Source organism: Bombyx mori, chromosome 12 (genome assembly GCF_030269925.1).
Source record: "Bombyx mori chromosome 12, ASM3026992v2".
NCBI classification, from domain to species: domain Eukaryota; kingdom Metazoa; phylum Arthropoda; class Insecta; order Lepidoptera; family Bombycidae; genus Bombyx; species Bombyx mori.
Genome location: NC_085118.1, coordinates 13,534,029 through 13,557,840, shown reverse-complemented (window position 1 = coordinate 13,557,840; position 23,812 = coordinate 13,534,029). Strand labels below are relative to the sequence as shown.

Sequence of the window (23,812 nt, the reverse complement as noted above, 5' to 3'; positions counted from 1 at the left end):
ATAACAGGTATTTCGTTTGTACCTATTTTTTGTTCGAATTCACGCCTTGAAACCTGGTCTATATTACGCAATCCGATATAACATAAAATAAATCCCGCTAAGTTACCAATTTCTAATAACTCAAGGGCTTGAACACACTCTTGAAACGTTTCCAAAAAGGAATTTAATCCGTTCACGGATTCGTTAGACAACGGCTTGAACGCAAACAACTTATCCATATAGCGCGTAGCTATGGCACGCTTATTTTCGTATCTGTCACATAAGCTAGTCCATACTATATTATAATTGTCGTTTGATATCGGCAGACTTTTAACAATTTGAAGCGCAGGGCCAGTTACGACTGACAATAGGTAATAGAATTTATCAATATTACCTAAACTTGTATTGGTATGAATTAAGCTGGAAAAAGTATCACGAAATGTGATCCAATTTTCTAATCTACCGTCGAAATGAACCAATTCGATTTTAGGCAAACGAGGCTGAGCGCCGCGCTCCGATGCGCCTTTGTTTTCCTGTTTCGATGACTTCGAATGCGAATCATGTTCTTGAAAAATACGTAAAATCTCAAAATAGAGGTCATCAAGGGCATGCACCTCTTGGTTACCGATGATATAATTAGGGTCATTTTTTAACTCCAAAACTGAAATCTCATCAACAATTTTTTCGAAAGATTCCCTAGTGGACTCGAGGTCACTGACCCGCACAGACAAATTACTAAATTCTGCTGTATTATTTTGCACAGCTTTAGCTAGATCGTAATATTGTTGAACACGTCTAAAACATCGTTCTTTACGACTTCTAAGTGTATTAATTTTTATTTGAAGGTCGGACAATGGAGCCATTTTGATTCGAAGAAAAATGTACTACCGCTTGACGCGTACCCAAATATACTAAAACTGAGTCCTAAAGTAATGATAGACGTAGAAATGGATATTAAGAGTATTTGACTACGTATATATGCGTATTATTGCAATAAATAGAACTATTGAATGAATATTCTGCAAATAATACCGATATGTAAGACGTGTGTAGGTACCTACAGGTTTGCAGGTTTATACGTGAAATATTGAGTATTTACCTATTTTGAAGTTGTATTCGGTAAATGTCCGGCTCGATAGGGCCAAATTATGTTGTGTAAACAAGTTTGTTGAGTTAAATTTAAATTCCCAGAAACTAAACCGACTAAAAAGGGGAAGGTACTCACAAATGATTGCTTTCTATATTTTGTGGTCTTCTGTCCCCGGGGCACTGTTCTGGATGCTGGAGTTTTTAATACACGGACACACGCACAAGTTGAATCGCAAAGTTTGCGAAAAACAGTATTTTTGAATTAAAATACTTTTTAATTTGGCGCGCGCGCGGTTTAAAAGCGTCGACTGTAGTTCTTTTTTTCGCCCGCTAGGAGGCGCGTTACGTTTCTTCATTATGCCGATAGATGGCGTGGATTAGGAAAAGGGAATTTTAGTCGGTTTCCTAACACGTATGAACTTGTAATAAAATCTCTTTGGCTGTACGTGTTTTGGTATCATTAAAGTTTAAATTTTAAAGAAGATAATTCCAAATTAAAATTAGGAAAATGTGTGATTTTTATTTATTTTTCGTATTGTCAAGATGAGGGCATATAATGAAGAAATTCGATACATTTTAAAATTTTACTACAAAAAAGATAAAAATGAAACGAAAGCCGCGAAAAAAGTTTGCGATGTTTATGGACCTAGTGCAGTGTCTGTGAGAGTAGGACTTTGGGTTAAACGTTTTCAATCCGGAAATTTTGATATCAAAGATGCACGTCGCTCTGGTCGCCCTGTTACGGATAAAATGGATGCCAGTTTTGAAAAAGTGGAGCAAGATCGGCATATCAGTAGTTACGACGTAGCTGAAGAATTGGTAATTGACCACAAAACCGTTTTGGCGCATTTGAAAAAAACTGGATGCACAAAAAAGCTCGATATTTTGGTACCTCACGAGCTCACTGAAAGAAACATAATGAACCATGTACTCATTTGTGATTCTTTATTACGATGTAATGAAACCGAACCATTTTTGAAGAATTTGATAACTGGTGATGAAGAGTGGATCACGTACGACAAGAACGTGCGAAAAAGCTCGTGGTCTTCACAGACTGTGGCGAAACCCGGGTTAACTCGCAACAAGGTGATGCTGTGTGTGTGGTGGGATTGGAAGGTCATTAATCATTATGAGCTGTTACCACCAGGCAGGACCATCGATTCTGAACTCTACTGCAAGCAACTGATGAGATTAAAGCAAGAAGTTGAGAAAAAGTGGCTGGAAAGGCAACAGAAGGGGTGTGGTTTTTCATCATGATAACGCTAGACCTCACACATCTTTAGCCACTCAGCAAATATTAAGAGAGCTTGGCTGATTTCCACCTGTTTCGTACTCTTCAGAATTTTTTAGGCAATGTCAGGTTATTAACATCACGAGGGAACTGCCAAAACCAACTGTCGCGGTATTTTGATCAGAAGCCCCATAATTTTTATAGCAATGGGATCATGTCCCTACCTACAAGATGACAAAAAGATATCGAACAAAATGGTACCTACATACTTTAGTTAAATGAAAACAAACTATATTAAAAAAATGTTGTGAATTTTCTTAAAACTTTTTCCCCACCCTATTATAATACAGACACCAAAACATTAATAATATAATATATATAGGATCCGAAATAATTAACGGAACAATATAAAATATACGGTTAGTTCGTTTTGTTTGATATAAAAAACATAAAAGTCTAGATTTATAGTAGTCTATATCTCTAGTCGTAAAGATATTTTTTTATTCTTTGTACAAAAACCGACGGTGTTTAGCACAATATTCAAATGTCGGCGAATCAAATCTTAGTCGCCCGTAAACTAAACTAAAACTTTTTTATTTTATTGCTTATGTGGTTGGTCGAGCTCACAGCCCACCTGGTGTTAAGTGGTTACTGGAGCCCATGGACATCTGGGGTGCCTGGCAGAAAACCTCCCCGAGTGTTCAGTGGCTGCTGGTCCTTTTGTTTTCTTGAGAGGACGAGCAGGCGCTGGGCCGGTGCACCCTGGGCGTGGGCAACAATCTCCTCGTGAGGGGTGAGAAAGAGGAGATTGTTGCCCACGGCGAATTTCTGCCGGGGCGGAGGAGTCGCTCCCGAGGGCTCTCTATCTGCGCTCTGCAGCTGCAGAGTACACGACTAGGGAGCAAGGAAGGGTAGACCACTGGCTGTTTTACAGTTCGTGGCCTAGGGGTCTCCGCTACGTGTACGTCGCGGTGATCGAGGTGGAGAAGACCGTGGGTTGCTCCTCAACCTGCGGCCTAGGGGCATCCGTGGCGAGGTGATTAAACCACGGTGCCGGGTGGTGGCTAGTTTAAGTTACTTTAGTTTCGTTTAGTTTAGCTACTTCATATACATAAAAAAAAAAAAAAAAAAAAAAAAAAAAAAAAAAAAAAAAAAAAAAAAAAAAAAAAAAAAAATTACTTGTAGATACCGACCAGCGGGCGGTATATCCTGCACCGGAGGCATCTGCGGGCCTCGGGAGGATCAAACACCCTCCCAAAAAGAGCGGCCACATCGCCTTGGGGAAGTTATGTGCGTACCACCCAATTCTTTAATATGAAAATGGCTAATTATGAGAGAGATTTGTCATGCGACCCGGCTGACGCCCGGCGCTCGCAGGTACCCGGGCCTGCGAGTGATAAATTGGTTACCGATGGACGCGCAGGAGTAGGCGACCAGGCCCCTGTTGCTGATAATATTACTGGAAGCAGTTATTTTGAAAATATTGACGGAGGACCGCGTGGGTCGTCTTCCGTTAGAAAACGCTCACGCGACAATGCTCCAGTGGGAGATGGGTCGGTGGATCTGTCCTCAGATGAGGAAGGCTTGCTGCCCCCCAAGAAATTACCGACCACGAGGAGAGGTCGGCAGGCTTCGAGAGGAGTGAGTGCTTCACGGCCGCGGAGGAACGCACAGGGTAGGTTCGTGTGCTCCAATACTCCGGCTGCCAGCAAAGCAGATAGTGACATGGGGGTCACTACCGAGGACCCTGGTGGCGAGAGCTGTGCCTCGCTAGGGAGCTCAAAGGCGGAGATCAACGCCGCCCGAAGAGAGCAGCGCAAAGCTGTCGCGGCCGACGAAGTGTCGGAAATGGCCCGACGCGCTCGCGAGCGACGCGCTACTCTAGCGGCAGAAGGGGGGGAACCATCTGCGGTGGCCCTAAGTCAGCTTGCCTTGGACGGGGTGGACTTAGTCCTGAAGGTTGCCACCAAATCCGGCAGCCTTAAGGGCACGTTTACCCGCGGTCTGAAAGAAGCTGCCGCGGACATTAAGGAGGCGATTGGCATCCTCCTCAACAGGACGGCCTCTGACGAGGTTGCGAAGTTGCAGGAGGAAAACAGCCGTCTCCGAAATGATATGGAGGACCTCCGGCGACGAGTCACTGCGTTGAGCGAGCAGCAGCAGCGGCGTACGTCCACTGATGCCGCATCGGTAGTGGCCCCGGCTCCCGCACCGAGACCGACAAGCACTCATACCGACGACGAGGTCGAGCGCATTGTCCGGCTCTGTATGCTCCAGTGCGGGAGCATGGTCAATGCTCGTATGGAGGCAATTTCTCGGCGCCTCCCTGCGGAAATCCTCCGTCCGCCACTAGCGGCCGATACACGGCGGAGGGCTGAGGAGCCGCCGAGACCTAAGCCTAGGGAGGGGAAACCCGCGGAGGGTGTTAAAAAGCCCGTCGAGGGAGCCCCATCGAGCGATCAGCCCACGACTGCTGGGTCTAAGGGTGAGACCTGGGTTACAGTCGTGGGCCGCAAGAAGGCACGCAGGGTCGCCAAGGCGGCCTCAGCAGCAACGCATGCCCCCGGCCAAACCGCAAAGGCGGTTGCGCAGCCTGCGCGGCGGGCTGCCAAAGGCGGTCGCAAAGGACCGGCGATACGTGCTCCGCGTTCCGAAGCTGTGACGCTCACGCTACAGCCTGGAGCTGCGGAGCGCGGCGTAACGTACCAGTCGGTCATCGCCGAAGCAAAGGCCAAGATCAAATTATCAGATCTTGGTCTTCAGGCCGTCACCCACAGGCAGGCTGCCACGGGTGCACGGTTGTTCGAGGTGGCTGGTACTACGAGTGGCAGTGCCGAAAAAGCGGACGCTCTGGCCGCCAAGATGAGGGAGGTCCTCAGCCCCGAGGACGTCCGGGTCTCCAGGCCAATGAAAACCGCAGAGGTGCGGATTACTGGCCTGGATGACTCCGTGACCTCTGAGGAGGTGGTAGCGGCCGTTGCCCGAAGTGGAGAGTGTCCATCGGACAAGGTGCGGGCCGGCGATATACGCACCGACGCCACCGGACTCGGCGTGGCCTGGGTTCGGTGCCCTGTAGCGTCGGCGAAAAAGATCGCCTTAAGCGGCTGATTGCTGGTTGGCTGGGTTGCAGCGAGGGTGAAACTTCTGCAGCCCCGGGCTTTGCGGTGTTTCCGGTGCCTGGATAAGGGGCACGTCCGGGCAAAGTGCACCGCTGAAGTTGACCGCAGTGACCTTTGTTATCGCTGCGGTCAGCCCGGCCACAAGGCGGCTCAGTGTTCCGCGGCGCTCAACTGCAGCTTGTGTTCAGCTGCAGGGAAGCCAGCGGGACACAGGCTGGGTGGAGGAGCCTGTGGCGCACCAGCCAGCAAGGCCAAGAAGAAGAAGAGGAACTCAAAACCTGCCGGGGAAACCTCGCCACCCCCGCAGGCTAGTAGCTCCGTAGCCGACTCCCGGCCCAGGACCGTTGCCGAGGGAATGGAATGTCAATAATGGCACAATTCCATTTCCTCCAGGGCAATATCAATCACTGTGCCAGAGCTCAGGATATTTTACTCCAGAGCATGGCAGAGTGGTCGATCCACGTGGCTGTGGTCGCCGAACCGTACTTTGTCCCCGCCCGTGACAACTGGCTGGGGAGCATTGACGGCTTGGTGGCCATTATCGGCCAGACTCTGATCAACCCGTCTCGGGGCCGCGGCTGGGTTGCTGCGGTCTCGGACGGTATCGGCATTGTAGGGGCGTATTTTTCTCCCAACAAGAGTCTCGCCGACTTTGAGGGGTTCCTCGTCGAGTTGGGCGCCGTCGTAGGCCGCTATCACCCTCGTCCCGTTCTGGTGCTCGGGGATCTCAACGCCAAGTCATCGGCGTGGGGATCTCCGGTCACTGACCATCGGGGCGAGGTGCTAGAAGAGTGGGCGGTGACAACTGGTCTGGTCGTCCTGAATCGGGGTTCGGAATACACGTGCGTGCGGCAGCGGGGCGGCTCGATAGTGGACGTCTCGTTTGCTAGCCCCTCTGTCGCTAGCCGAGTCCGCGACTGGCGTGTCGCCGTGGAGGTGGAGACGCTGTCGGACCATCGGTATATCCGGTTCGACGTCTCTGCCCAGACCGCGAGCGGCCGCCAGCCAACAGCCCCGATTAACGACGGCCCACGCTGGGCACTTAAGCGCATCGACAAGGAGCTACTCGAGGAAGCTGCCTTAGTCCAGTCCTGGATTTGGGAGTCGACAATGAACGGTCCCGTCGACGTCGAAGCGGTGGCGCTGTGGTTTCGAGGGGCGATGACGCAGATCTGCGACGCGTCCATGCCCCGTGTCCACCAACAGTCCGCAAGGCGCCAGGTGTACTGGTGGACCGACGAGATCGCGCGGCTGCGCGTTGAGTGCGTCGCGGCTCGCCGCCGGTACACGCGATACCGGAGACGACGTCGACGGGATTCCGTCGAGGAAGACGCGCTGTATGAGGCGTACCGCGCGTCTAAGGAGACTCTGTGGCTGGCCATCGGCGACTCTAAGTCGCGTGCCAGGGAGGAGCTGCTGGGGTCCCTAGATCGGGATCCGTGGGGGCGCCCCTACCGTTGGGTACGGGGCAAGTTGCGTGCCTGGGCGCCTCCACTGGCGCAAAGCATGCAACCCCAGTTGCTAGAAGCGGTCGTATCGGCCCTCTTCCCTGAGCGAGCGGAATACGTTTCCCCGGCGATGGCTTCACCCTCAGCCACAGACTCTCGAGAAGAGGAAAGCACCGATGTCCCCGAGGTGACGCAAGCAGAGATGAGAGCGGCCGTGTCGCGACTCCGGTCTAAGAACACGGCCCCGGGACCCGACGGAGTTCCTGGTCGAGCACTCGTCCTGGCTCTGAAGGAGCTAGAGCCCCAGCTGAGGGGGCTCTTCACGGCATGTCTCGGGCAGGGTCAGTTTCCTAGTGTATGGAAGGAGGGGAAGCTGGTCCTGCTCAGGAAGGAGGGGCGCCCCGCGGACTCGCCGTCCGCGTATCGGCCCATAGTGCTGCTCGATGAGGCGGGCAAACTTTTTGAGCGCATTATCGCAGATCGCCTCGTCAGCCACTTGTGCAGGGAGGGGCCGGACCTGGATGACAACCAATTTGGTTTTCGTCGGGGGCGCTCCACCATAGACGCCATCATGCGCGTGAGGGCCCTGGCGGAGGAGACGGTGTCCCGGGGTGGGGTGGTACTGGCGGTGTCTTTAGACATCTCCAACGCTTTCAACACCCTACCCTGGAGTTGTATTCGGGAGGCTCTGAAATACCATCGCGTGCCTCCCTACCTCCGCCGCACGGTAGGGGCTTATCTGGAGGGTAGATGCGTCACTTATCGGGGACGTGACGGTGCCGGTCGGCACCTCATGTCGTGCGGTGTTCCACAGGGATCGGTCTTGGGACCGCTCCTGTGGAACATCGGCTACGACTGGGTGCTGAGAGGCGAGCTCCCGTCGGGCGCCAACTTGACGTGTTATGCGGACGACACGCTTGTCACTGCCCGGGGGAGCTCGCACAGGGAAGCGACGTTGATAGCCGCGGCTGCGGTGTCACTGGTGGTGAACCGCATCCGGCGCCTGGGCCTGGAGGTGGCCCTAAACAAGTCGGAGGCTATGGTGTTTCATGGCCCCCGACGTGCGCCGGCGCCGGGATCACACATCGTGGTAAGTGGGACCCGGATAGCTGTCGAGTCCACCATGAAGTATCTGGGATTGGTGCTCGACAGCTGATGGGAATTCGGGCCCCACTTCCGGCGGCTGGTGCCCAAGCTGATGGGTGCAGCGGGCGCGCTTTCAACGTTGCTTCCCAATTTGGGGGGCCCGAGCGCCGCCTGTAGGCGGTTGTACGTGGGAATCGTGCGGTCCATGGCCCTGTATGGGGCCCCTGTGTGGGCGATGGACATGACGGCCAGCACACTCGCCATTCTGCGTAAGCCGCAGAGGGTGATGGCCGTCAGAGTCATCCGCGGGTACCGCACGATTTCCTACGAGGCGGCTTGCGTCCTGGCCGGATCCCCGCCCTGGGACCTAGAGGCGAAAGTACTCGCGTCATTATATCGATGGCGCGAGGAAGAGCGGGCACGGGGCTCGAGGCTGGTGCAGCGGCAGATCGCGCTGCGCCGAGAGGAGCTCCGTCTGGCCTTGGTGGCGGAATGGCGGCAAAGGCTTCTGCGCCCTACCGCCGGCCTCGCAACCGTCGAGGCGATCCGGCCAGTACTCGACGACTGGCTCGGGAGAAGGCACGGATCCCTGTCGTTTAGGGTGACACAGGTGCTGTCGGGGCACGGTTGCTTCGGCAAGTACCTGTGCCGCATAGACAGGGAGCCGGACGCTCGGTGCCACCACTGCGTCCACTGCGGGGAGGACACGGCGCAACACACGCTCGCCGAGTGTGTAGCTTGGGAGGAGCAGCGCCGTGTCCTCACAAATGAAGTAGGAAGCGATCTGTCGCTGCCGGCCGTAGTGCGGAGGATGGTCGGCAGCGCAGAGTCGTGGGACGCGGTGGTGTCCTTCTGCGAGGACGTGATGTCGCAGAAGGAAACTGCGGAACGGGAGAGGGAGATCTCGACTCCCTTTCCCGGCCGCAGAAGGCGCACCGGGCGCAGGACAAGGGCGGACAATGCCCTTTTCCGCCCCCCATGAATGGGTCCAGGGGCGAGGGACTTGGGAAAGCCCTCGCCACCTATTCGATGGACCTGAGACGGAGGCGCATGCGGGTGTCGGCGCGTGCCTCTGAGGCGATGCACGGAGTAGCTGAACGCCTCACTACTCCGTGCAGGAGACGAGGCCTGGATAGACCTGGCCAGCACTGGTGTGGGGCTGCGGAAGAATTTTGGATTCCCGCGGCCCTGCGCGCACGTGTGGGTGGACACCGGGGTGGTTTTAGCCGGTAGGAGTCCGGCACGCCCCTTCGCTTTTCCCTAGGCGAAGGTAGTCCATGAGGATTTCCCCCCGAGAAAAAAAAAAAAAAAAAAAAAGCCCATGGACATCTACAACGTAAATGCGCCACCCATCTTGAGATATAAGTTCTAAGGTCTCAGTTTTACAGTATAACGAGCCCTTCATTTTTAAACCCAAAATGCATTTATGCTTCGTGATAGAAATAGGCAGTTCAGCGGTATCTACCCGTGCGGGCTCACAAAACTAACTACCACCAGTAATTACGGACATTAAAAATTTGCGGGTTTGATTATTATCATTCTTTTTGGAACAACGTTCCTTATGTAACGATGCCGGGAGAAAACGTCCGTAACATAAGATTTTTATTAATAATGCACACAGTGTACGATTTAACTTTGTAATAACGTACAAATTAGTAATGCACACAGTGTACGATTTAACTTTGTAATAACGTACAAAAAATAACATTTTTTTTATCTTTCATTGACCACGATCTCAGAGCGTTCGTTTGCGCAATACACTAACTCTTATATGCAAACAACCGTAAATGAAGTGTACCACAATAAGTTCGCACGTTACCGAATGACCGTGGGTTGTTGCGAAACTTCCAGTTTTATTTTCTTTATACCTCGAATAGAACTTAAAATTATTATTTTTATAATAAGGAACTTCGTTCCTATCCTGTGTCCCACGACACCACACATCTTTTTTTTATTCCTTCACCGTGGAAGTCTTTCGTGAACAATTGATAGTTACGTGTCTCATTACAAAAACCAGTCAGCGGGATTCGAACGCCGGCGCATGCATATCACTCGATACAATAGAAATGACGACATTAAACCTCAAAAGCATATTAAATTAAGGCAATCGAAAAATTAATTATGATGGGTGATTCCTAATTGCAAAATGATTATTTATCATTATTATTTACGATTTTAACGCTTAACTTTTACGATCGTCGAATAAAATCTAGTAATTCCAATATTTTTTAACATGAATCACAAGGCATGATGATGTCATACGTGGAAAACCTCTGTTTTTTTAGCTAATATTATTTAATTCTAAATACAGATGGCTTATAGGTTATGTAGGTTTATTTGCCCTCTTTCTATTTGTATTAATCCTCTTCAATGTTCAGATACAATCGGATTGTATCTTTTTGTAATACGTATCGATTCTATGATTTTGTTTCTTGCTAATTTTCGGTCTGAGAGACGTCGCATAGTTCATACTGGATTTTGATAAATAAGAAAACGCTTTTATACCTATAACATCGTACGATGATAAATTAGCGTTTCTTTATTTTTTTTTAATCATACGATATTTAAATCAATCGTGAGACGCATCAAGTCTGCCCCTTCCAACACTACATGACGATCACGACCACTCTGTCAAGAGGGACACGACTGAGAAGAAGAAGAAGAATATTAACGGTTTCTTAGGATTCACGATGGAATGGACAACGTTCTACGACGCCCTAGACACGTCCTTATGGACCCATTAGATCCAATAACGCCTTCAGCTCTAACACTAGGAACAGGCTTAGGGACCCTGGTAACCGTAATCGTCGAACTCGGCAAAGAGTTCGACGTGCAACCTAACTTAAACATCAGCCCGCTGAGTTTCTCGCCGGATCTTCTCAGCGGGTCGCGATTCCGAGCCGGTAGTAGATTCATTCAGGAAGTACCTACTCTTGAGTTGTTAGGTCTCCTTTAGAGGTGCTCGGGTAGCTGATAGCAAATCCTACCCCTCTTGGCTGAGCCCTTGCTGGACCACCTGCCCTGGTGAAACTGGAAAGGCTTCCGAGCCATCAGTAATTCCTCAAACATAAAAAAACAACGCTCTAGAGATGCGTCGACATCAAAATGAGAGAGGTTGAACAATGTAAACACTAAAACGTTTAAGATTTATGAGGAGAAAAAACGAAAATTGTTAGCATTTACTTTGAAATTATCTTTCTTCTTTTACTTCCATTCGGTATTCGATTATCTTCGACAGCTAAGTTCGATATTACAAACTCCATACGATTTACGTGTCGTACTAGAAAGATCAACGCACATCAAAATCATTAAGACACTTAATTTCTTTGTTCACAGATAAATGACATTCTAAATTCGTTAGGGCTGGCCGGAACAAGAGAGACGAGATGCGGGAATCTGTCTGGGGGGCAGAAGAAACGTCTTTCGATAGCGGTGGAATTGATTGACAACCCGCCGGTCGTGTTCCTCGACGAGCCGACAACGTTAGTGAGCAATTGTTTTTAATCATTATTTTTGAAGTGACAGTAAAGTGACAGGATTGAGAGTAAAATTTAACTCGCGACAGATTCGTTACGGCTAGAAAGAAAAGATAGAATTTAGGAAAGGCGAGAGGGAGATAATAGACAAAGCGTCTCGCGAACCACTCGACTGTGGAAAAGTCGAGAGGGGAAAAGTCGTTTCTCCTAAACACAGCATTCCCTAATACAAAAGAAATTTGATTTAAGGCTGAATAATGAAGAAAACCACAATACTATATACCACAAAAGAAGTTTCACTTCTTTCAAGTGTACCAAGTTGCACGCGCACCTTATTTTATTTGTTATAAACTACTTAGTTATTTCATAAGAATTCGTTGAATTCGATTGAGATATAGTTCAAGTTATTGACAACTTGATGACCCCGGATGTATCGGTCGTATAAAGTATACTTATTAGATTAGACAGGCACGTCGGTGAGTTCTCTTTTCTTAGAAACATACTTTTTATGTATATGCTCGCAAGAACTATATGAGAACTTTAATCTTTAGAGAAAAAATCAACTTTACTTTGAGACCCAGGTTAAATTACCGATCGAAGTGTTCCATTGTCTTTTTGTTAAATATATGGCGTACAAATTACATTATTAATTATGGCATACAGGGTATTTCAAACTAGACCATAGTTTCTATCTATCTCATCTACAAAGTCTGTTTGGAGCCATTGAATGTGGAACGCGGTCACGAGAAAAATAACCCATTGGATAATAAATTTAATGAGATGAATGAAATGAGAAATTTAATGATAATCAAATGATACTGAGTTTTTTTTTTATTTATTTCTTAGATGGGTGGACGATCTCACAGTACACCTGGTGTTAAGTGGTTACTGGATTTTAAGCTGAACTTAGACGAGAAGGATATAATCGTGAATAACAAAAAAATGGACGTATAATTTTGAGCACTTATGAATAAATAAAAACGAACGAAAATTATTTCAGTTACTAAATTTTAACGATAAATAATCCGTACATTGTGTTTGTTCTGTTATCATTTGTTTCTCTGATTATATTGTTTACGAATGCTATAAAACTATTATTAAAAATTATAATCGTCCTAACCTTTTCCACATTAATTAATTAATGAAAAATGTAATCTCTAGCGTAGAATGCTTCGGTTTTCGTGAATCCTGTAGAATTGTTACACGCTGGGGCTCGGGATAAATAGGGCCTTCATGTCATCTCTGCAACGCTTTTATAGTCGACACGAGAAGTCTACAATTGAGTCGACTATTATCAAAGCCGGCAATCTGACTTTTGGACAATGATTGGTAAATCAGAAAAACGAATTATTGACTTTGTATTCCATTGGCAGTCACAAAACTCTTCGGAACGACATCTTAGATAAATAACAGGTTAACTATTAACCTTTATTTAATGCAGGTTTTGAACCGTATTCTTTGAAGGAGACGATTATATTCAAATCAATCTGTATTGACATATCAATAAAAAATTTTTGTCCAAATGCACAGATTGCCACCTTTGATAATAGACGACTCAATTATCGAAAACATATGTGTTTTCGCTATTTGATAATAGATGACGTTACACTTCTCGAACGTTCTTGATATTTCTAGTTCTTTTTTCTTGTCTGACTTTTACCGTTAAAATCAAATTTATTATTATTATTTAAATTAAAAAATCTGTATGGGTAAAATTAGATATTAGTGAAATGAGGTCTGAGAGTAGCGTCGGTGACAAGAAAATATAGATTGGAAGCTTATCGTGGTACAGGCATATTAGGCAAAGAGAGGATGATCATGTAGCCAGAAGGACCCAGGGTATGAAACTAATTTGTGATTGGGTGGAAGGGGCGTCCTAAAAAGACTCGAATGAACTGTATGAGAGAGGATATGCGACAGAAGGGTGTGTGTTCAGAGATGACGTATCATAGGCCTGAATCGGTTCAGCAATTCAGGCGTGAAAATGTAACAGACAGACATGGCTATAGTCGTATTAACAATATTATTCGTAACTCCTAAAGTTTAATAGTAGTTACAAAAGTGAAAAAATAAATAAAAATGGTAAATATTATTATATGAACTAAGGCACGCTGAATTAATGAATTTTCATGTTTCAATAAATAAAAATCGTTATTTCCCTGTAACTGATTTGGTAAAATTAGGTATTATTTTTTTTAAGTTTTTTTAAGAAAAGATAAAGTCAGGGTAACAGCTAAACGGTATTGCTATGCATTTAAGATACTCACTGAATCTAGTGCTAATGCTCTCCACTAGATAGGCTGTAAGTTATGAACCTTATTAATTCCAATAAAACAATCTTTGCGAAACAATGAATTGCCTCGAACACGCGATCATCATGATTTTTAGACAATCATAGTATTTATGAGATCTTTAACTACATTAAAATTATAAATAATTATATAATGATCCGACAGTTTTTTCATGCCAGAACATATATTATAATAATTGGACACATAACAGACGTAATGACGCATAGGTTAATAATCTAATATTTATCTAAAGACTGAATGTGAATAATCTACAACTTCAAACCAAAATGCGAAGCTGCTTCGCGATCGATACAGTCACTATAATAAAAGTCCGCACTTGATTCTTTTATTTTTAAATTAATTATAACATCTTATTAATCATTATTTTTTTAAACTATTTTTATATATTTGACATCATATCGAGATAAATTTTAAATAAGTTTCAAAGGGCTTGCTAATTTATATCATAAGGCTTATACAGTATGCTTATTTAACGAATTCGTGGTGGCCTAAAGGATCAGACGTCCGGTGCATTCGTATCTCACGATGCAACGGTGTTCGAATCCCGCTGGTGGGTACCAATTTTTCTAATAAATTACGTACTTCACAAATGTTCACGATTGACTTCCACGGTGAAGGAATAACATCGTGTAATAAAAATCAAACCCGCAAAATTAAAATTTGCGTTATTACTGGTGGCAGGACGTCTTGTGAGCCCGCACGGGTAGTTACCAGCACCCTGTCTATTTCTGCCGTGAAGCAGTAATGCGTTACGGTTTGAAGGGTAGGGCAGCCATTGTACTGTAAAAACTGAGAGCTTATAATTATTATCTCAAGGTAGGTGGTGGCATTTATGTTGTAGGTGCCTATGGGCTCCGGTAGCCACCTAACATCAGGTGGGCCGTGGGCTCGTCCACCTATCTAAGCAATAAATAAATGGAAACAAAAAAATATTCTTTGTATTAATGTAATATATTATGTATATGAGTTTATAAGGTCATAAGAATGAATTAGCATAATTTTATGTCTTTGTTAAATAAATGTGGAGTGCTTATCTATAAATCAAAACGGTAAATTGTCAAGATATTAAATATATATGTATATCCCGTTTCGCAAAAAACTGAGATAATCGTGTCCACAAAAGTCCATAATCGTTATTAAATAATTCGTAGTTTAATATAACTTTCACATCTTATGCGTAAGTCAAAATACTGTAAACAGGTACCGTCGCCCCGCCGTTTCGGTTTGAAGGGCGGGGTAGCCGTTGTAACTATACTGAGACCTTAGAACTCATATCTCAAGGTGGGTGGCGCATTTACGTTATAGATGTCTATGGGCTCCAGTAATCACTCAACACCGGGTGGACTGTGAGCTCGTCCACCCATCTAAGCAACAAAAAAAAATCATGGAAAGAGAAACCCTGCAAGGATTACGTGTTTGATTTTGGGCAATTTTAAATGTCGTCAAAGGAGTCGTCATCGTAGGAGATGTATGGAAATGGTAGTGCAAGGTAGAGGGGGAAGAGGTCGACCGAAGAAGACATGGATGGAGTGTGTAAATGACGATATGAGAGAGAGAGGAGTGAGTGTTGAGATGACGGCTGATAGAAGAGAATGGAAGAGAAAAATTAGCTGTGCCGACCCCACATAGTGGGATAAGGTGGAGAAAAAGAAGAGAGAATTTTAAATGTCGTCAAAATCAGAAACTCAAATAGTCATTGAAACACAAAACAATCTTTAAAGCAAGCTGTAACCGCATGCATAGCCATGGCTAAGACATGTGACCCGGATTGTCAAAGTGACCTAGCAGTGTGACGTGAGCGACAAGGGGAAAGAAAACTTTAGTCGATTATTTTTTATACTGACTTTTAATTCGGTGGCCCAGTCTATTATTTAGCCCATACGTGTGGGTAATGTCATTCTGCCTATTTTTGCCGTGAAATAATCATCAATCATTTTACTGTGAGGCACTGACCAGTCTTTGAGTAATACAATTAATAAACGCATAGTGATGTCTATGGATTATAGTAATCACTCGATACCAGATTAAGATCCAGATATATAAATCAATATTAAGAAAGCATCAGGGCTAGGTGAACTTATCCAAGCTTTGGACGCTGGTTGTTGAGCGATAGGGGGCTTAGGTCAGTTCAACTCCAAGATGCCCCGGTATAATGTCCCAAATGCGTGGCAGAAGTCCAGACATTTCCTGTTGATCCAAAAAAAAACTGCTTACCAAAATATTTGAGATCTGAGACCAATTATTGTCCAACCCTCATTGAACGTGCAGGTCTGTTTTCTGTTGCCCAAAATAAAAATAAACTTAATTGAAAACATTTCGCATCATTGGAAAACGCATCTTCTTTACTTGCGTTCTGAAGTCACTGACCGAATTTAACAGGTTTTTTTTTTAAAATTAAAACTGGTTTAGACACGTGAAACCTGCATTCCGAAACAGAGTGCTGTTTTGTTTTTGTAATTTACTATACAACCACAGTCAAATGACAGTTACAAAATGCTCATAGCTCTGGACTGTTATGTATGTCCTCTTAGAAAACAATCGCCAATACAACAAAATTAACCCGATACAGAGAAGGGAAGGAAATGGATAGCTTAAGCAATCTTCAAGGGAACTGTGTGGTCAAGTATAAAATAATCAAATTCTTAACAAAAATATAATATTGCCTTGATAGGCAGACCAGCATACGGCCAAACTGATGGTAAGTGGTTAACGTCGCTCATGGACGCACAGCCAAGTCGCTGCTTACCATAAATTTGACCATCGAATTATTAAGTTATGTCATATATTCTATTTTACACTGCTTTTATTTTGGGCGTACTTGAGACACACTACTCTGTGGTCAACAGTCAAGTATCACGCCCAAACAACTCATGTTTATTTCAAGAGATCTTGTCTTCTACCTTGTATTAATTTACATAAGTATTTTTTTATTATCTTTTACGTTAACAATTTTTTTGACATCTTAATAAATTTCCATTAATTAGTTGAGTTGCCAAAAATTTTAAAGTCAGACGTCGAAAAGAAAACTCATTTACTTTTAACTATTTAAAAGCTGTCGATCGTACTTACTTGCCCTATACGAAAAATCGAAACAATTCCTACCACGAAGCGACATAGAATAGAACAGTTGAGATAATAATACAACCAGGTGGGGTGTGAACTCGTCTGCCTAGCAAAAAGGAAAACAGTAAACCAAATATAGTATTTATTCTTCGGTTTTCATTAGTCGTAGCCATAATTAAAAATATTGTTAAGGTTTAATATCTCGTTCGTTATTTCGGAAATAATAAAATACACAAACATAATAATATAATAAACACGAGATTAAACAGTATATTTTTTTTATTGCTTAGATGGGTGGACGAGCTCACAGCCCACCTGGTGTTAAGTGGTTACTGAAACCCATAAACATCTATAACGTAAATGCGCCACCCAACTCGAGATATAAGTTCTAAGATCTCGGTATAGTTACAGCGGCTGCCCCACCCTACAAACCGAAACGCATTACTGCTTCACGGTAGAAATAGTCAGGGCGGTGGTACCTACCCGCGCGGACTCACAAGAGGACCTACCACCAGGTAACACAAGAGGCCCTACCACCAGTATTATTAGAAGATTAAAATATATTCTTGATTATTTAAAGGCCAGTTAAGGCTAGTTCCTACTACGCTGTGAGTATTAATACTCACAACTTTTAGAGCTCATAGCTTCGGTTGTTCAATCAATATTTTTTTAAATTACCGAATTTAGGGACATTCCTTACGCTGAAGCGCATACAATCCTCCCAGTTTGTTTGTTTTAACGTCAATTAAATTTCGATTATTTTTAATGATCTTAATTATATTTTCTAAAAAAATTTTACGACTCCGTTCCTATATTTTCTTGTTAATTAAGTGGGCCTATTATTAATCTTGCTCTTTGCCATTTGTTAATTATAAGAAAATAATGTTACGTTGTTAGTTCATTATTAATAAATGAATGAAAAACATAAAGTTTTTGAAATCAAATCAAATCAAATCAAAAAAAAAATATTCAACATAAATGAAAGTACATACTTGTTGAACGTCAAAAGAACTACCGCCAATTCACAAAAACTAGCCTCCGTCCTGAGAAGAATTGGCAAGAAACTCAGCGGGCATGTCTTTTTTTTTAAAATTAAAATTATTATTATTATTAATTTTTTTTTAATGTACTCGTTCGCCACATACCGTATGTCAATGACACCATGACATTATAAATGACAATATAACAACCATTTCAGGGATGTGCTAATGAGAACCTTTACAAGTTTCATTCATTCATCTTTTGTTAACGCGTAGAGAACAATTTATACACACAAAGCCTAAGTTTTTATTGTATAGATACAATGTAATGCTTGCATTATCTTGTATTGTGTATCGTGTAAACAAATATAACTTTTACCCGACACATCGACTGTAGACTTGTCCATCCTATGCATTATCTATATCTATTTGCGGTAGGAAGCGGCTTGGTTCTGCCCCTGGCATTGCTGAAGTCCATGGGCGACGGTAACCACTCACCATCAGGTGGGCCGTTTGCCCGTCTGCCTACAAAGGCAATAAAAAAAAAATCTTCATTTTCAATTTTACTTTTCCGAGTTAATTGGTGTCCGTATCTTTACAAGATAAAATAGCAACAATAACCAATATTTTTATTATATGTTTATTTCTTAATGTAAGGGGAACCACCGGTTATAATTTATACAATTTGGTAGTTCTGATTATAATTTAAAAAAAAATTAAATTTATAATAAGAAGTTTCTTTTTTATATCACGACTAATTAATGTGGACTTGTTTAATAATTTAATTCGGCCTTCAAAATGGCACATACTTATACGAATAATTACCAGTTCTTTTTTTGTCGTACAACCAACTAAACAACGCTAATAGTGGCGCGAAACAATAACCCATTTATCTGTTGCTACATTTTCCCACCGCGGCTCACGCAAAAATTAACTACCGTCGAAGCCCTGGACAATGGCCCTTCTGAGCCAATCTCAGTGCTGTTTGAGGCTATTAGTACAAAGGCTAATAGCAACCGAGGCACAGGTAACCGTACTCCTCGAACTCGCTAAGAAATTAACACATAGAAGAAGAAAGTTGACAGACGTTACAAAAGTCTTCTTCGAAAGCGCTCCGTTAATTATTAGCAAATCCACCCAGATGAGCCCTAAAGCTCACCGTCCAATCCTCGTTCTAAATTAGCGGAAAGGTATACGGGTCAAACGAAATTCCTCCAATCCAAAATAAAATATTTTAAAACTAGCGACCCGCCCTCGCTTCGCTTTGGACACTGTAATTTATTATAAATTTCTCTACTATTTAATGGATGTTATTATACATATAAACCTTCCTCTTCAATCACTCTATCAATTAAAAAAACCCGCATCAAAATCCGTTGCTTAGTTTTAAAGATTTAAGTATACATAGGGATATAGGGACAGAGAAAGCGACATTGTTTTATACTGTGTAGTGATGAACAACACCTACCTCGCTGGAAGATATTCCTCTTGTCGTTGCCTTTCTTCCCTTCGTATTGTCACCTTACATTTAAAGATTTATTTCTTCCGGTTCGACTTCGAGAACAATCTGTTTGCTCATTGTATTTGATGATAGTCACAACGTAACGTGTCGAGTTCCACGATCGAACCTGTTTGTAATATCTTGGAAAATAACATATACTAATATCATAAAGCTGAAGAGTTTGTTTGTTTGTTTAAACGCGCTAATCTCAGGAACTAATGATCCGAGTTGAAAATATATTTGATCTGATTTGAAAAATTCTTTCCGTGTTAGATGGCCCATTTATTGAGGAAGGCAATAGGCTATATAACATCACGCTAAGACTAATACAAACGGAGCACCAATAAAGAATGTTTCAAAATCGGGGTTTTTTCGCCTTTGAGAGCTTCCGCTGTGTGCGCTGCGGAAACGGTTAAAGTTCCGGTAAAATAATGTATGAATTATCAGAATCGGTTCAAGCATTCTCGAGAAATCGGTAAACATACATAGATAAAAAATGGTGGTCGAATTGATAGCCTCCTCTTTTGAAGTCGGTTAAAAAGCCTGATTTTGGTACCTACCTTAAATAGCTCCTTAACATTCTATTATTCAAAAATATTTTCACTTTCTATGTAAATGAAGTCGCGGGTAAAATTTAGCGTTATGCCAAAGTAACTATTCGGCACGGACGAAGTCGCGGGCAAAAACTAGTATTTCAATAAAGCGTTAATTATTAACTTACAGAGGTTTGGATAGCCTCACGTCGACACAGTGCATGAAGCTTTTGAAGAAACTCGCCCGTGAAGGACGAACTATAGTCTGCACAATACATCAGCCCACCGCTTCTATCTACTCTATGTTTGATCAGGTATGTCTTGGTTCCTTAGTGTTTAAATATTGCTCTATAACCATTTTAATTCCAGCATTATGCAATTATATTAATACGTGAAGCAAAAACTTTGTATCCCTTTTTACGAAAATTGCGTTGACGGAGGAGTATGAAATTTCTAACACTTATCGAGAATATAGAGAAGGAGTGCAGAATGTTAATATTTTATTAAATTATGTATAAAAATTGCATTAAATCATTAAAAAAAAACATTACACACACACTAATAAGTGAAGTCGTCGTGGACTAAAGGATAAGACGTCCGGTACATACGTGTTCAGCAATGCACTGGTATTCGAATCCCAGGCGGGTACCAATTTTTCTAATGAAATACGTACTCAACAATTGATGTTCACGATTGACTTCCACGGTGAAGGAATAACATCGTGTAAAAATAATCAAACCCGCAAAATTATAATTTGCGTAATTACTGGTGGTAGGACCTCTTGTGAGTCCGCACGGGTAGGTACCACCGCCCTGCCTATTTCAGCCGTGAAGCAGTATTGCGTTTTGGTTTGAAGGGTGGAGCAGCCGTTGTAACTATACTTGAGAACTTAGAACTTATGGGTGGCGCATTTACGTTGTAGATGTCTATGGGCTCCAGTAACCACTTAACACCAACCAGGTGGGCTGTGAGCTCGTCCACCCATCTAAGCAATAAAAAAAAATACTATGTATTTGACACACAAACACGCATGCATACTATTTGTTTATTGTCAAACGTTTCTTATTGCTTATAGTCTGTGGTAAAATTGAGAATAGATTAAATATTGTTCGTCTTTATTAATATATCTAAGTCTTAAGTGTAGTGTTAGCGAAATCTGTGATTATAGAAGTTTAATAGTCTTTGACAATAGAATCATAATAGTGTACAAACTTATAATTTCAATTAATTATAGTCGAATATCGATTATCGGGGGACCACTAGTGCAATTAAAATTCTATTGAAAATAGTATTAAAGCGTCGATTGCCTAATACATCAGACGCCCCATGTTCGTGTTGATGGTCTGAATATAAGTTTTATTTTGTTGGGGCAGAGACAATTGTTTTTAACTTTTATAAATAACTAGCTGACCCCGCAGACTTTATAGTGCCTCAATCGATAAATAAAAGACCTAAACTTTTGTATAAAATAAACTTAAACAAAAGGAATCCATCCGACGGGGGATACATCAAAGGGAAAAAGATTGTTATTTTTATTTAATTCCGAGCATTTCATATTTATCTATCTTTAATTACCTAAAATTAACCAATTCGGTCCAACCGTTCTCGAGTTTTAGCGAGACTAACGAACAGCAATTCATTTTTATATACATAGATAATAAATCAAATAACCCTAACTTTCATAGCATGATAAAAATCTCGCCGGATCTACTCACTGGGTCGCGATTCTGATCCGGTAGTAGACACAGTGAAGTGGTGCTCTTGTTAGGGCTAGTGTTAGCAATTCCTTCAGGTTGAGCCCGTGAGCTCACCTACCGGTCCGCGTGAAGTTGTAATATGTGTTTGTATATGAAGTTGTAGTGTGTAATAGCCCATTAGCTACCAACGATTAGGTAGGAAAAAAATGTGTGGTGTCGTGGGACATCGGATAGGAACGAAGTTCCTTATTATAAAAATACTAGACGATGAACGGTATTTTTTTTTCTGATAAATTGTTTTTTTTTAGAATTTATATTTAAATAGGAATTGCATATTGATAAAATGATGAAATATTCCAAGATCCTTTAGGAATTTTGAAGTAACGTGAGTTAAAAAGACACAAATATATAAATAAACAATTCATTTTCTTGGTCTAACCTTAAACCAAACACTCATTGGCTTCGGGTGGCTTAACAACGCCATCTGCTGAAATAGCTTTAGTGTTATTGTGTCTTGCTTTCAATTATGGAAAATAGTATTATTATTCGCCAATAGATGTCGGGAAGAGTCATAAAGTTGATTATTCAAAACACGAATAAAACAACATTTTCTTAAAATAAATCGTAGCTAGATCGTTTTATCGCCCCCGAAATCCCCTGTATACTAAATTTTATGAAAATCGTTGGAGCCGTTTCCGAGATTCAGATTATATACATATATATTAATATACAAGAATTGCTCGTATAAGATAATTATTCGGGTATACATTTTTTATTATGATTTTTTTTTTGATAAAAAAAAATAACTACTTTACAAAGTTATCAACTTTTTTTATTCACAATGATTTATAAAAATATACAATAGAAAAATATGTTATTTTTTGTACGTTATTACAAAGTTAACTCGTACACTGTGTGCATTACTAATAAAAATCTTACGTTACGGACGTTTTTCCCGGTTAGGGTACCCCTCCGCATCGACCCACAAGGAACTTCGTTCTAAAAAAATCAATTAAAATGCATGATGTCAAAATTTACTTCAAGTTAACGTATAATCGACGGTAATCGCTCGTCGTACATTTTGGCCTCAAATGACGTCAGAGTCGCGCTCAGCTGAAATTTGTAGAGCTTCCGCGGCCGTTTTGCAAAAGTAAGACTTTCAAACTTCGTCCTGTTTAAATTTTAATGAATAGATCAGCTCTATTTTAAAAACTGGAATCCGTTGATTTTTTGTTCTAGGAATCCGTGATAGCTTATTAATTATAGAGCTTCACATATATGTATGTACGTTTGGTAAGGTGTGCAAAAACATTTTTAATCAAAAGTAAGGTGGCAAAAAATACACGAAACTAAAAACAACAAAATTCAAATGATATTGCCGTGTAATTATTAAAGTTTAATAAATATATTACTTATATCTATTCTTGTCTGTTAAAAATCTTGTTCACTGAACTTGTTGTTGAAGGTCATCGGAATTAATTTCAACTCGTTAAGCTACGTCCGCCTTTCCATAGATCTGTTTTGAGAGCATCCGGCAATGATCTTTCCTCCTTAGTGAAAGAGATAGCAACCCACCTATAGCTATGTCATTACTGAAGCCCATAGATATATAACTAACCATAGATATATAACTACATAACCATAGATATATAGGCAGGCAGCGGCCTGGCTCTGCCCCTGGCATTGCTGAGGTCCATGGGTGACGGTAACCACTCACCATCAGGTGGGCCGTATGCTCGTTTGCATACAAGGGCAATAAAAAAAAACCATAACTACGTGAATACTGGCCTTATTTTGAGAAATAAGGTTTGAATCTCAGTTGTGTTATAGTATAATAGAACGCATTACTACTTCGCGGCAGAAATAGGCAGGCTGATGGCAACAGCTCGTGCGGGCTCACCTGACACTCTACCAGTCAGCCTTCTCTCCAAACTGTTTCAACAAGTTACTCAAACGAGTCTCAAGGAGAGTCGGCTGCGATAGAGAACGGTTTGCCTATGCCCCTGAAATATAAATACGTTGAACCCAATAAAGGTTATAATTTTTTATTTTTTATTGTTAAGATGAGTGAGACAAAATAAAAAGAAAAGTATATTAAAAACAAAAAATTAATATGAAACTAAATTACATTGCATAAAACCATTATGTTTTTTGTTGGACATTGAAAAAAATTTATTACAAAATTATGCCAGTTAACGAATGATATTGAGGAACAAAAAACAAAAAAATAATTATTATTAAATACAAAACTTGTATAGAACGTTTTATATTTTAATTACCATTAACTTACTTGACTTT

At 42.5% G+C, this 23,812-nt stretch overlaps 1 protein-coding gene across 1 annotated transcript in view; it reads left to right on the top strand.

The window, feature by feature from the left end:
• Nucleotides 1-23,812, top strand: part of LOC105841683 (ATP-binding cassette sub-family G member 4) — a 75,485-nt gene that overhangs the window by 34,753 nt on the left and 16,920 nt on the right. The window contains exons 4-5 of the mRNA XM_012690708.4: nucleotides 11,289-11,434; nucleotides 20,008-20,131. Coding sequence (XP_012546162.1) covers nucleotides 11,289-11,434; nucleotides 20,008-20,131 — 270 coding nt within the window. The remainder of the gene's footprint in view (nucleotides 1-11,288; nucleotides 11,435-20,007; nucleotides 20,132-23,812) is intronic.